This window comes from Pipistrellus hanaki (assembly GCF_964339955.1).
Source record: "Pipistrellus hanaki genome assembly, chromosome: 3".
NCBI lineage: Eukaryota > Metazoa > Chordata > Mammalia > Chiroptera > Vespertilionidae > Pipistrellus > Pipistrellus hanaki.
The window spans coordinates 39,076,570-39,089,692 of NC_140505.1; the positions used below are offsets into that span (position 1 = coordinate 39,076,570).

The following is a 13,123-nucleotide window of genomic DNA, read 5'->3' on the forward strand; positions in this document are numbered from 1 at the left end:
TTCTGGGTTACTTGCTATTTTAAAATACTGAATTTTGCCCCATTGTCAGACCATATGTTCCAGCTTTACTACCATGTTTCCCTGAAAATAAGACATCCTCCGAAAATAAGACCTACTTACAGATTTCCTTCTGAGTGAAATATAAGGCATCCCCCTGAAAATAAGGCCCCCCTAGGCTAAACATGAGAGATTTGGTCCACTAATTCTGAAAGAAATGGAGTCACAAGAAATTCACCAGGAAATTCAGGAATTGGATTGTTATGATAATGTTCCAGAAGATGATGACATGATTGTCATTGAATAAATGAGTAAATTCTTGATACTATAGGATTCACAGTTTGTCTGGTTTGTGTTGACAACTACCGTACTACCGTACCGTATACAGGTAATAAATTTCCTTTATTTTCATTTAACAATAAATGTGTACCGTATTCTTCTTCATGGAAAAATAAGACATCCCCTGAAAATAAGACCTAGCGCATCTTTGGGAGCAAAAATTAATATAAGACATTGTCTTATTTTCGGGGAAACAGGTAGTAGGTTAAATAAATGGTCACACTCGCTTAACCCACACCTCCCTTCTCCCCACGCCGTGGAACTCTCAGCAGAGATCTCTGCCTCCTAAAGTGGGCATAAGGGAGGGATACGGAAACCTAGTGTGCCTCCCTCGCCAAGTGCCTAAACCGTTTTCCACGTCACAGGCCACTCAAATGCAAGGCTGCATTCCGCAGCCTCCTAAAGGTCCCTTGCATTTGCACATGTCTGCGATTAAAAAAAAAAAGTCTCTTCTTGGGAGTAAATTCACGTAAATATATGACATTAGCTAGTTGAAGGGCAGGCCAACTGCAGGGTTAGAGAGCGAATCTGGTTTCTCTTTGCAAAACCTCCTTGGAGGGAGCATCCCACACCCGCAGCAACCGAGTGGGCCCAGCACCACGTGTCTGCACCAGCAGCCGGATTGGCCGAGCGCGTTTCAGCGCTGCAGTCTAGACGCGCAAGGTCCCGCCCAGCTGCCAGAAGAGCCGGGGAGCCGAGCGAAGAGGCCAGAGAGAGATCGCGGCGGGGCGGGGGCGGGAGGGGGGTGGGGGACCTACAGGCGTCAGCGGCCTGGAATCTGGGAGGGCCCGAGCCGAGCCTGGCGGCTGGCTGCCTTTGCCACAACTTGCCCGGACCAGACAGGCTTCCACCTACATCTTGCAAGGAGCCGGCTGGCCGCTTCCCGCCTAGCTGCTCCAGGGCCGGAGAGGACCAGCCCGCACGAGCAGCGCCCCTGGGGTCTGGGTCCCCAGCATCGCCCCCCAATCCGCTTGCAGCGCCCGGCGCCTGCCCTGGAGCGCGCAGCTGGGGTGAGCCGAGACCCGGGATGCGCCAGGCGCCCCGGGGAGCCCGCAGCCGATGGGATGGGGCATCTTGGGGTCCCTGCAGCCGGGGCCTCTTCCAGGCTGTGAGCAGAGGCGCTGCAGACCCCGCTGGCATGGCCGCCGCAGCCCCCATTTCCATTTGCTTCCCCAAGCGGCAACACCACGGCCCCCCGTGGAGCCGGCGTCTCCCGACCTTTGTCTTTGCGGGTTGGGGAGCCCACGCTGCTGGCGGCCCTGCTGGGGAATGGGGGATGGAGGGAACGGGAAAGCGAGCCCCCTTCACTCCTGGTCCGGCCATCTTGAGGACCAGATGCAATCAAGGAGCGAGAATGGCCAGTCCCAAGGCGCAGAGTAGGACCAGATTGGCGGCTGCGAAAAGAAATGGGCGTCTCTGGCCCGCGTGCCTCCTCCCTGGACCGCTGTGGGGGCTTGTGGACAGTCTCCCACGTTCAGCTCCAAGGGCTTGGCCCGAGAGCACGGCAGAGAAGAACAGGGATAAAGGGGTGGAAGCTGACGTTTACTGGAAGCGCCTAATTCATTTGGACCTTCTTTGATCCACGCGTTCCTTCTGCAAATTCTTAACGCCTCTGCCTGCCTGCCTGTCATATGCTAGGTGCTGGGAATATAACGGTGAGCGAGCGAGACCTCGGCCCTTGTTCCCGCTGATCCTGCAGCCCGGTGGATGGAGTCCACAGCCTACAGACCTGCCAGGTCGGTATTCCTGATCCCCTGTGAACTGAGGCCTAGTGCTGGCATAACTTGTTCCTGGTCAGGCAGCAAGTAAATGAAACTTTGAATCTAGATCTTTAAGACTTTTATGCTGGGTGCAGTGAATCCATAATTACCCCCTCCCCCCAAGTTCCATTAAACATTATTTGGATGTATGGTTTCTATGAAGTCATATGAAGTGTATGCCTGTTTCCTGGATGCTTTTATGTAGGCTTATTTGTAGTTACCATATCTGGAAAGCGGTAAAAAAAAAATATTGGATATTGCAGTTATGCTTCTGGTTACTCTGAATTGTATTTTTCTTTCCTCTGTTCTTTGGCTGTTAGGAAAGACAAAAGTTTTCCTGATGGTTGGTCCAAGCCAGGGCTCCCTGGTGGATTAAGGAATGTCGGGCTTTGCCTCAGCTCATTGATCTCTATGGTAGCCACAGGCAGCCCTCAGAAGACCCCAAGAATGAGAGGCCCGAGGTCTACGAGTCGCTGCTAGAAATTTTTTAGCCTCTCCAAAAAACAGAATGCAGCTGCCACACAAGTTTGTAAGGTAGATACCAGAGCCCTGTACAACTTGATGGTAAAGCTGATGGCTAAAGTTCCCCTCCATGTATTTTTTTTTTTAACCTTCACATTTTGAAAAATGCATCCTTTTGGAAAGACAAAGTATTAAATATTCGGGGAAGTTTTTTGGTTTGTACTTCTATCAAAACGTTAACTTAGGTGGCCAACTTGTAGAAGAAGAAAGAGTCCATTTTAAAAAGTATCTTTCATGTAAAAAGTGTAAAAGCTCTTCATCAAATACAATGAACTACACCACAAATTTATCGAGGTATCATATACAACATGCACCCTTATTTACGGTGAACACAACTGATGAATTTTGTCAAATGTGTATGCCTGGGGAATCCACAAAACAATCAAAATATAGAATACTGTTCATTGTACTCCAAAGTGTCTTTGTGCCCTTTGGAAGCCAGTTCCCCCTATATCCCAGTTCATTTTACATAGTTTCCTTGCTTAATGTTTTTCTAAACTATGTGTAAAAAACATAAGGATGAATAGATATTTCTGATCATAAAACCTAAGGCAAACATAGCGGTGAATAACCTGAGTATGGCAACTGGGACCCACAGGGCCCTTGGGATGTGGATCCCTGGGCTCTAGGGACATGGCACGTCCTGCCCAAAGGCCAGGGAGGGTGGTGCCGTCTCTGGGTGGACGGGGGTGTCCGCTCAGGCTCGTCCAGGAGTTCTTCTCTGGTCCCGCAGGGCACTGGGCGCTCGCTGACCACGAAGGGGGGCCGGCGCGCCCTTTGCTCCCAGTCCCCGGGGCTGGGGACGCTGCTGCCATAGCAACGGCGGAGACGCTCCGCGCCGAGGCCACCGCCGCCGCCGCCGCCGCCGCCGCCGCCGCCTCCTGGGAGCTGGCTTTCCCCCGATCGTGAGGAGCGGGGCGGCGGCGGGTCCGGGAGGCGGCCCGGGCCCGGGTAACGGTGTCCACCCTTCTCCTCCGATGCCAGCAGAGGCGGTGGCCAATTTGCTGCAAGCATGGTAAGAGCGGGACGTCTGCGGATGCCTGGCTAGGGACAGCCGCGGGAGGCGGGGCCGTGGGACTCTGCTCCCCCCGCCACTCCGCTTTGTCTCCTCCCTCCCCCCACAGCCCTTCCACAAGCAGGTCTACTACCCCCTCACCAACGGTCTGGAGGGTTCCGATGCCTCCGCAGGCGCGGCCGCCATGGCCTGTGTCCCTCCCAGCGCGGCGACGGGTCCCCTGCCCTTCTTCCAGTTCCGGCCGCGGCTGGAGAGCGTGGACTGGCGGCGGCTGAGCGCCATCGACGTGGACAAGGTGGCGGGCGCCGTGGACGTGCTCACGCTGCAGGAGAACATCATGAACATCACCTTCTGCAAGCTGGAGGACGAGAAGTGCCCGCACTGCCAGTCCGGCGTGGACCCCGTGCTGCTGAAGCTCATCCGCCTGGCGCAGCTGTCCATCGAGTACCTGATGCACTCGCAGGAGTTCCTCACCTCGCAGCTGCACGCCGTGGAGGAGCGGCTGAGCCTGAGCCTGGCCAACTGCGAGCAGAGCAAGGAGCTCCTGGGCAAGCAGGCCGGCGAGATCAAGTTCCTCAAGGAAGAGTGCAAGCGCAGGAAAAAGATGATCGCCACTCAGCAGATGATGATGGAGGCCAAAGCCAGCTATTACCAGGTGTGTTGTAATTGTAATGCATAACCCATCCCCGCCCCCCCCCCCTCCCAAAACCTCAATTCCCAGGAGCTGGGATATTGATAGCCCTCTGTATCACTTTTTGTGTGTGTGTGTGTGTGTGTGTGTGTGTGTGTGTGTGTGTGTTGTGTGTGTGTTTTTTTAAAGATCTGTACTGTATATTAGAAAAACAACATATTTAAATGAACCGAAATGAACAGAAATTTTTAACTAACAGATGACATGGTTCATTATTTTCTTTAGAGTACCATAGGATTAATGATTAAACAAGTAATGTGGTCTGCAGTGCTTTATTTAAGCCATGTGCATGCTGGTTGTTTGAGAAGCTGTTTCCTTTAACTAATCCGAGTAATGAAAAATAAACCATGTACAAATTGCAACTGAGATTGGCCCCCAAGACCTGGAATTACTACATTTGTGGATTTTTTCTCAATTTTTTTCAAAATCTTTTCACATTTATAGAAAAATTGCAACAACAGTGCAAAGAACTTCTATATACCCTGCAACTGAATTCATCAGTTGTTAACATTTGCTTATTTTCCTTTGCTTCTATACATATTATTGAACCATTTGATAGTAAGTTTTAGAATCCCGCATATTTCAATGTGTATATTTCCTAGGAACAAGAAAACTCACTAATATAACAAGAGTATTTTAAAAATAAAAAAATATTTTTTTTCTGTTGTTAATCTTATTTCTAAGGCAGAGTCTTTGTGCAAGAAATAGGATTCCTAAACCTCTTGCTACTTCTCATTGAAAAGTACGATCTGAATATTATTAAGTTTCTAATTACTGGAATATCTGTTATAAAGCACAGTGCTGATAGATCAGATAGTGTTAGCTTTGGGGCCTGACAGACCAAATTGTTGATATGTATCAATAATTTATTTTTTAACTGGCTAGTATTCCATTGTGTACATGTATCAAAGTTTGTTAACCTTTAACCTTTGAATGATGTTTTGCCTGCTTCTAGTGTTTGGCTATTATGAACAATTCTGATATGAACATTCGCGTGCAGGTTTTTTTAAAAATATATATTTTTATTGATTTTTTTACAGAGAGGAAAGGAGAGGGATAGAGAGTTAGAAACATCGAAGAGAGAGAGAAACATAGATCAGCTGCCTCTTGCACACCCCCTACTACTGGGAATGTGCCCGCAACCAGGGTACATGCCCCTGACCGGAATCGAACCTGGCTGGGACCCTTGAGCTCTCAGGCCGACGCTCCATCCACTGAGCCAAACCAGTTAGGGCCACTACAGGTTTTTTTGTTTTTTAAAAATATGTATATTTTATTGATTTTTCACAGAGAGGAAGAGAGAGGGACAGAGAGTTAGAAACATCGATGAGAGAGAAACATCGATCAGCTGCCTCTTGCACACCCCCCGCTGGGGATGTGCCTACAACCAAAGTACATGCCCTTCTCCGGAATCGAACCCGGGACCTTTCAGTCCACAATCACGACGCTCTATCCACTAAGCCAAACCAGTTTTGGCCCACTGCAGGTTTTTATGTGAACTTATGTGAGTGTGTTTTCTATAGAAATTTTAAGTTCACAGCAAAATTGAGGAGAAGGTACAAAAAGTTCCTGAATACTCCCTTGCCTCACAAATGCATAGCCTCCTCCATTATCAATGTCCTCCACCATAGTGGAAATTTATTGCAATTGATGAGCCTATACATGTTGACACATCATTATCACCCAAAGTTTATAATATATTTATGGTTTACTCTTATGTTGTATATTCTATGGGTTTTTACACATGTTTAATCACCTATGTCCATCTTTTTGGTAGCATATGGACTATTTTCATTGTCCTAAAAATCCTCTGTGCTCTGCCTATTCATCCTCCTTGCCCTCCGAACCTGACAACTACAGAATGTCCTATAGTTGGACTTAGACAGGATATAGCATTTTCATATTGGTTTCTTATACTTAGTGGTATGCATTTCAGATTAAAAAAAAATGTTTGTATTGATTTTAGAGAGAGAGGAAGGAAGAGGGAGAGATAGAAACATCAATGAGAGAGAAACATTAATCAGCTACCTCCTGCATGCCCTCTACTGATATCCGGGGCATGTTCTCTGACAGGGAATCAAACCCAGGACCTCTTGATACATGATCAACATTCAGCCAACTGAGCCATACCGGCCAGGCCATTTCAGGTTCTTCCATGTCATTTCATGGTTTGCTGGCTCATTTCTTTTTAGTGCTGAGTAATATTCTGTTATCTAGATGGACCATAGTTTATTCATTCACCTACTAAAGAACATCCATGGTTGCTTCCATGCTTGGGCAATTATTAAGAAAGTTTCTATAAACATCTTTATGAAGATTTTTGTGTGGCCATAAATTTTTAATTCCTTTGGGTAAATGACAAGGAAATGTGATTGCTGGGTTGTATGGTCAGACTGTGTGTAGTGTTGTATGAAACTGTCAAAGTGGCTCTACCATTTTGTATTTCAACCAGCAGTGAATGAGAGTTCTGGCTGCTACACATTCTCACTACCATTTTGTCAGTGGTCAATATTTTGACCATTCTAATAGGTGTGTGGTGGTATCTCATTGCTTAAAATTGTGTTTCCTTGATGGCATATTATGTGAAACATCATTTCATATGCTTATTTGTCATTTGTATCTTTTCTCTGGTGAGGTGTCAATTAAGGTCTTTGGTCCATTTTTTTTTTTTAGTTGGGTTATTTGTTCTCTTCTTGTTGAGTTTTAAGAATCCTTTGTATAGTTTGTATACCAATTCTTTATCAGTTGTGTGTTTTGCCAGTATTTTCTCCCAGTCTGTGTTTTGCCTTCTCATTCTCTTTTGCAGAGCAGAAGTTTTTAATTTTAATGAAGTTCTACTTATCAATTAGTTTTTCATGGATGTGTATTTGGTGTTGTATCATCATACCCAAGGTCATCTAGGTTTTCCTCTATGTTATTTTCTAGGAATTTTATAGTTTTACATTTAGGTCTGTGATCCAGTTTGAGTTAGATTTGCACAGGATATCAGTATATATGTTCTGGATCTAGATCCATTTTTTCCATATATATATATATCCATTTGTTCTAGCACCATTGTTGAAGAGACTATCTTTGTACCCCTGTACTGCTTTTGCTTCTTTGTCTAAGAGCAGAAGACTATATTTATATAGGTTTATATCTGGGTACTCTATTCTGTTCCATTGATTTATTTGTCTATTCTTTAGCCAATACCATGGCATTTTGATTACTCTAACTCTATATAGTAAGTCTTAAAATTGTATAGTATCAGTCTTCCAACTTTGTCTTTGTCAATATTGTGTTGACTATTCTGGGTCTTATGCTTCTTTCTATAAAGTTTAGAATCAGTTTGTCAATATCTCCAAAATAACTTGCTGGAATTTTGATCAGGATTGCACTGAATCTATAGATCAAATTGGGAAGAACCGGCACCTTCCCATTTTGAGTCTTCTTATCCATTAACATGGATATCCATTTACTTAATTCTTTAATTTTGTTCATCAGAATTTTGAAACTTTCCCTATTTAGATCTTACACATATTTTGTTAGATTTATACCCAACTATTTCATTCTTGGGGAGTGCCGATGTAAATTGCATTGTGTTTTTAATTTCAAATTTCACTTACAATTGTTAAAATATAGAAAAGCAGTTGACTTTAGTATATTAACCTTATATTCTGCAACGTTAAAATACCTGGTTACTAGTTTTGGTCAATTCTTTTGTACTTTCTACATGGACATATTATCTGCAAATAAAGACATTCCTGTGTCTTCCTTATCAGTCTGTAGATCTTTTATTTCATTTTCTTGTCTTATTGCATTATACGGTGTTGAAAAGCAGCGGTGAAGGGACATCCTTGCCTTGTACCTGATCTTAGCTGGGAAGCTTTGAGTTTCTCACCATTAAGTATGACATTAGCTATAGGTTTTGTGGATAGTCTTTATTAAGTTGAGAGTTCCTCTCTCCCCTGGAATTTTTAACTCTTAAACCGTCCACTCTCATCCTCACGCAATTTGTCAATTGCAGTTTAGGTTTTCTTACCCTGCACTGGTTTCTCTAGGGGCTTTTGCCATTGAGTCTCCAGGTCTCCCCAAGCTTGGAGCAGTGGTTTGCCCTGTGTTCTCCCTTTTCCCTTCTCCCTTCTCTTACAGATCTAAAAAGAGTTGATTTTTCAGACTGTTTTTACTTGTTGTTAGGATGGAGTGATGATTTTCAAGCTCCCTGCCTGGCCATCCAGAAATTGTAAACCTCTTAGATTTGTCCCTTTTTTTTTTTTCATACAGAAGTTTCAATATACTGTAGTAAAAATGTGAGTCTTTTCTGTTTGGAATAGGAACCCCTTCTTACCCTGAGCTCATGACTATTGTGTATTATTAAAGTAGTTAAAATATTATTTTCATTTTTGGAAATTAAAAGTTACTTCTAGGGTTTCTCATCTTTCTTTTCTCTCCAGTGCTGTGCATAGTCCCAGAGCTCACACTTGGACCTGAGTCAGTGTGGGCAGTCCCTAAAATACTGTGAGGCAACTAGAACATGCATCATAAGCAGAAAAGGCTGAAAAGATTCTTTGAAGATTCTCTGAAATGCAGTGCCTAGAAATATGCCATAAAACTGGTTTTCTGGAACACTAGAACCTGACGTGATGCAGCCATACTAAAAATAAGACAGTAGAGGAATAGAAGAGCATGTAAATAGCACAATGTACATGAAACAGTGGAATCCAAACTGAGAGAAACTCTGCAGGACAAATGTTCAGTTTCTTCAGAAGAATTGCAAGGAAAAAAGAGATGGAGCAGCACTCTATAGACTAAAAGAGAACTAAGGGATGTAACAATCAATTGCAAAATATGGCTTTATTTGGATCCTGATTTAAAACAAACTAAAAATTTTTTCTAAGACAATGTGTGAAATATTGGGGGAAACAAACAAATGGTCTGATATTTGTTTATTATAACGGAATTAATATTCATGTTTTAAAAGGTAGAATAATGATATCATGATTGTATTAAAAGAAAGTCCTTTTATGCCATGACCAATGTGGCTAACTTGTTTGAGTGTAGGCTTGAGTACCAAAGGGTCACACGTTTGATTCCCAGTCAAGGAAGGGCATATACCTAGATTGCAGGTTTGCTCCCTCCCCAGTGTGTGTGTATGTGTGGAGGGGAGGGGTGGGGGGGGGAATGCAGGAGGCAACCAGTCGATGTGTCTCTCTCACATCAATGTTTCTCTCTTTCTCTCTCCCCCTCCCTCCCTTCCACGCTCTCTGAAAAGCAATGGAAAAATTATCCTCAGGTGAGGATTAACAGCAACAACAAAACACCCTCTCCCCCACAAAAAACACAACAACAACACACCAAGAAAGCCTTTTTAGAGATAAATTATGAAATATTGACAAATGAAATATATAATATCCAGGATTTATTTCAAAGTGATCCGGGGGTTAGGATATAGATAAAACAAGTTGAATTTTTGCTTAAATTTTGAATCAGTGTTTATAATAGAGATCTGGTAGAATTGATTCCCCACCTCACCCCCACCCCCACCCCAGTATATTCATTTTAGGAGACCAAATATTTCTACAGCATTTGCTTAATTATTTATTAATGCTGGGCTCTGGGGACAAAGCTGTGAATAATATAGACAAGAGTCAGTGCTCTTAGGAACCCAGAGGGATTAGGCAGGAGACAATAAACAAATGAAAGTAAATAAATGTGAAAATGTTAACTAGTGATACGTCCAATGATGAAAATAAGACAATGTGATGGGACAGTGACTGGCAGAAGGACCATCCTCGAAGCTCTTGTTGAGGACATGCCACTCATCCCCGGTGTGGAAAATGCTTCATAAACGACATCCTGAATGTCAAGTAAGGATTAGTCCGGGGAAGATCTAGGGAAGGTTCAGGCAGGGAATCAGCCTATGAAAAGATTCTGAAGTTGGTCCACTTGAGAGACAGACAACGACTAGCCCTGCTGGAGTATCCCCACACGTTGGTGGTGTCGGGTTAGGCACCACAAGTCTAAGGGGAGCAGCGTTAGGGCTTCCAGAAAGCACCATGATGGGCTCCTTTAACTGTTAAGGGATAGTTTCCAGAATGCCCTTGTGTACTTTCAGTATCCCTTGCCAGGATGATATCTTTTGGGGGAAAGCCTTCAAGAAGTAGTGCTTCAGGTGCCTGGATTTTAATGGAAATTAGGTGAAGGACACTGGTTATGACCACTTTGATTTGTCACTATCTCCTTTTCAGTGCCATTATTGTGACAAGGCCTTTATGAACCAAGCCTTTCTACAGAGTCATATTCAGCGCCGTCACCCTGAAGATTCTCATCTTGGTAAGTAATGAGCTCAACTTTAATGAGCTGTTTTCTTTCTGGTAATTTTTTTTTCTTTTTCCAGTGCATTTCTCAATCCTTTTAAAAGAAAGTATTGCTGTCCTTGTCCATTCATAAAATAAATATTGAGCCCCTACTATGTGCCAGGCACTGTACTAGGGGTGGGGATACAGCCCCAAGTGAAACAGACTAACGCCTGTATTCTAATGGGAGGGGCAGAGGAAACACACCTAAATGAAGGAGTGATTCTTTTAAAATGGTGGCAAGTGCAATGAAGAAAACAAGTCATGAGAATGGGATGGAGAATGACTCTCGGGTAATCAGCAAAGGCTTCACTGAGGAGTTAGTATTTGATCAGAAACCACAAAGATGAGTAGGTCCCAGTCTGGGGAAAATTTGAGAAATGAATGTTCTAGGCCAGGGGAACTCTGATGGTGAGAGACCTGAGGGAGAGGCAGGACGGTGTGTTTGAAGACCACACAGAAGGTTGGTGGAGTAGAGTGAGCAAGCGCAGTGTTTGGTGATGTTGGAGAGGAAGGAGCCAGGTCCCATGGGGCCTTGAATGTGGGTGTTTTTATTAGCATAATGGGAAGCCATAGGAGGATTTAAAGTATGGGGGCGACACAATCTAATTTGTACCTGAGAATGACCCGTCTAGCTGCTGGTGGAGCATTAACTGTAGGGGTAGTGGTGGAAGCAGGTAGAAAAGTAAGGATGCTGCAAGAGTAGCCTCGGTGAGAGAAGATGGCAACTGAACCATGATGGTGCCGGGGAAGATGGGAGAAGTCAAGATAGAGAGGGTGTATTTGAGGCATAGCCCACAGAGATGAAGCAAAGGTGATCCTGGGTTTTTGCCTGTATGTTTGGGTGAATGGCAATGATGTTTCCCAAGATGGGAAATCTAGAGGCAGGAGGCAGGTTGAGGAAGGAAGGAGAATGGAGAGTTTGTGTTGGCCATGGGTAAACTTAAGTCACACATACAAGTGAAGATGCTGTAGGTCTGGAGGTCAAGGTGGAGGCTCAGGCTAGAGATAGAAACATGGGAGTCATTAGCAGAGCTGGGTTGGATGAGATCACCTAGACAGAGAAGAGAAGATAGCTAAGGGCCAGCTCCAAGGCTCTCCCAACAGTTTATAGCCCTGTCAACAGGCCTGAGTTTGCATTTTGGGAGCTCAGGAGGAACAGCTGAGGAGAGTTAGAAATAGCAGTTATGGAGGCAGGAGAGAAACCTGTGGCGTGTGTGATCATGGAAACCAAGGGAAATAAGTGTTTCAAAAAGGAGACAATAGCCAGTTGTATCCAATGTTCCTGAGACACAGAATAAGATGAAGGCTGAGAATGGACCGTTGTTAACGTAGTAGCTTAGGTGGATTGGTGGGGACAAAATTCTGAATGGAATGAGCTGAGCTGAGAATCAGGTGAGGACATGGGCAGATATTTAATTCAATAGTGTTTTCTGGGAAGGAGAGCAGAGACATGAGGCATTACCTGGAGGGAAATGTGGGATCGAGGGGAAATGTTTGTTTTGTTTGATGTGGGAGATACTCAGATGTGTTTGGATACAGATGTGAATTAACTGGTGTGTAGGAGGGGAAACTAAAGAAGCAGGAGAGGGAAAAGGTTTTGTGGTTTATCAAAGAACCAGGTTTCCTGGTACTTACATGTTCTCTAAAGTAAGGAATGCAACATCTAAGTGTCCACAAGCAGATCAAAGCATTCTGTAGACTGCTATCGTAATCCACAGAAAATCTTATTATAATCTTACATATTTGTAGTATATAGACCTGTGTACTTTTAGCTTATTGCTCAGTGCCTACTTTCCTTTCCCTTTTGTGCCAATCTGTTTCCATTTCTGCCTATTTTAGATAAATAGATTTATTTAGAAATTAGCTAAGCTTTATGTAAACAATATGAACAGTTTAACATTCCATTTATAAACCATGGCCTACTAATATAATTTAGCAGTATGTTGGAGAAATTGGAAAGATTAAATATTTTAATTAATCTACCATTCTTCAGTGTGAAACTGACTTTCTTTCTCTTCTGTTTCAGTATCTTACTCTATCTCATACTCGTTTCAGAGAGCACTTCACACTCTGAAATGAGTATTATTTCTTCAGGTCATCTTTGAGATTCTGACTTTCTACTTTGGTTTCCATACCTTTCATGTCTACTCTCACAGACACATGTATATCCATTCAGTCATGTGTACATCTGCATGTAAGTACATGTACATAAATATTCCTCCTTTCACTTGTTGCTTCCTTTTACAACTTTTCAGTACCGCACTTTTGCCCTGTCGACAGGTTAATAGCCCGAATTTGCCAGCCTATTCTTGTTTTAGCACTTCAGGGGTGTTCAGGGGAGTTTGGTGGGAGCAGAAGGATGCTGACCTCAGAGATTTCAATATGGTGGTACCTGCAGGGAACGCCATTGCTTCCCTTCTCTGATTGAGACAGGCATCTCGAAGAAGGGCCCAGGGTAATT

The 13,123-nt window shown here is 44.0% G+C and overlaps 1 protein-coding gene across 9 annotated transcripts in view; it reads left to right on the plus strand.

Annotated features, from left to right (window-relative positions):
• The first annotated feature begins 1,023 nt into the window (after window positions 1-1,023).
• The window catches only part of DZIP1 (DAZ interacting zinc finger protein 1), a 55,550-nt gene continuing 43,450 nt past the window's right edge, over window positions 1,024-13,123 (plus strand). For 2 of the 9 annotated variants that reach the window (XM_084876713.1, XM_084876717.1), the window contains exons 1-7: window positions 1,024-1,346; window positions 1,975-2,072; window positions 2,417-2,630; window positions 3,352-3,633; window positions 3,743-4,288; window positions 9,576-9,596; window positions 10,552-10,636. In XM_084876713.1, the coding sequence (XP_084732839.1) occupies window positions 3,631-3,633; window positions 3,743-4,288; window positions 9,576-9,596; window positions 10,552-10,636 (655 nt within the window). In that variant the 5' untranslated portion in view covers window positions 1,024-1,346; window positions 1,975-2,072; window positions 2,417-2,630; window positions 3,352-3,630. Of the gene's footprint in view, window positions 1,347-1,974; window positions 2,073-2,408; window positions 2,631-3,351; window positions 3,634-3,742; window positions 4,289-9,575; window positions 9,597-10,551; window positions 10,637-13,123 lie in introns of those variants that run through there. The other 7 variants (XM_084876716.1, XM_084876718.1, XM_084876720.1 and 4 more) reach the window with 6 other exon arrangements.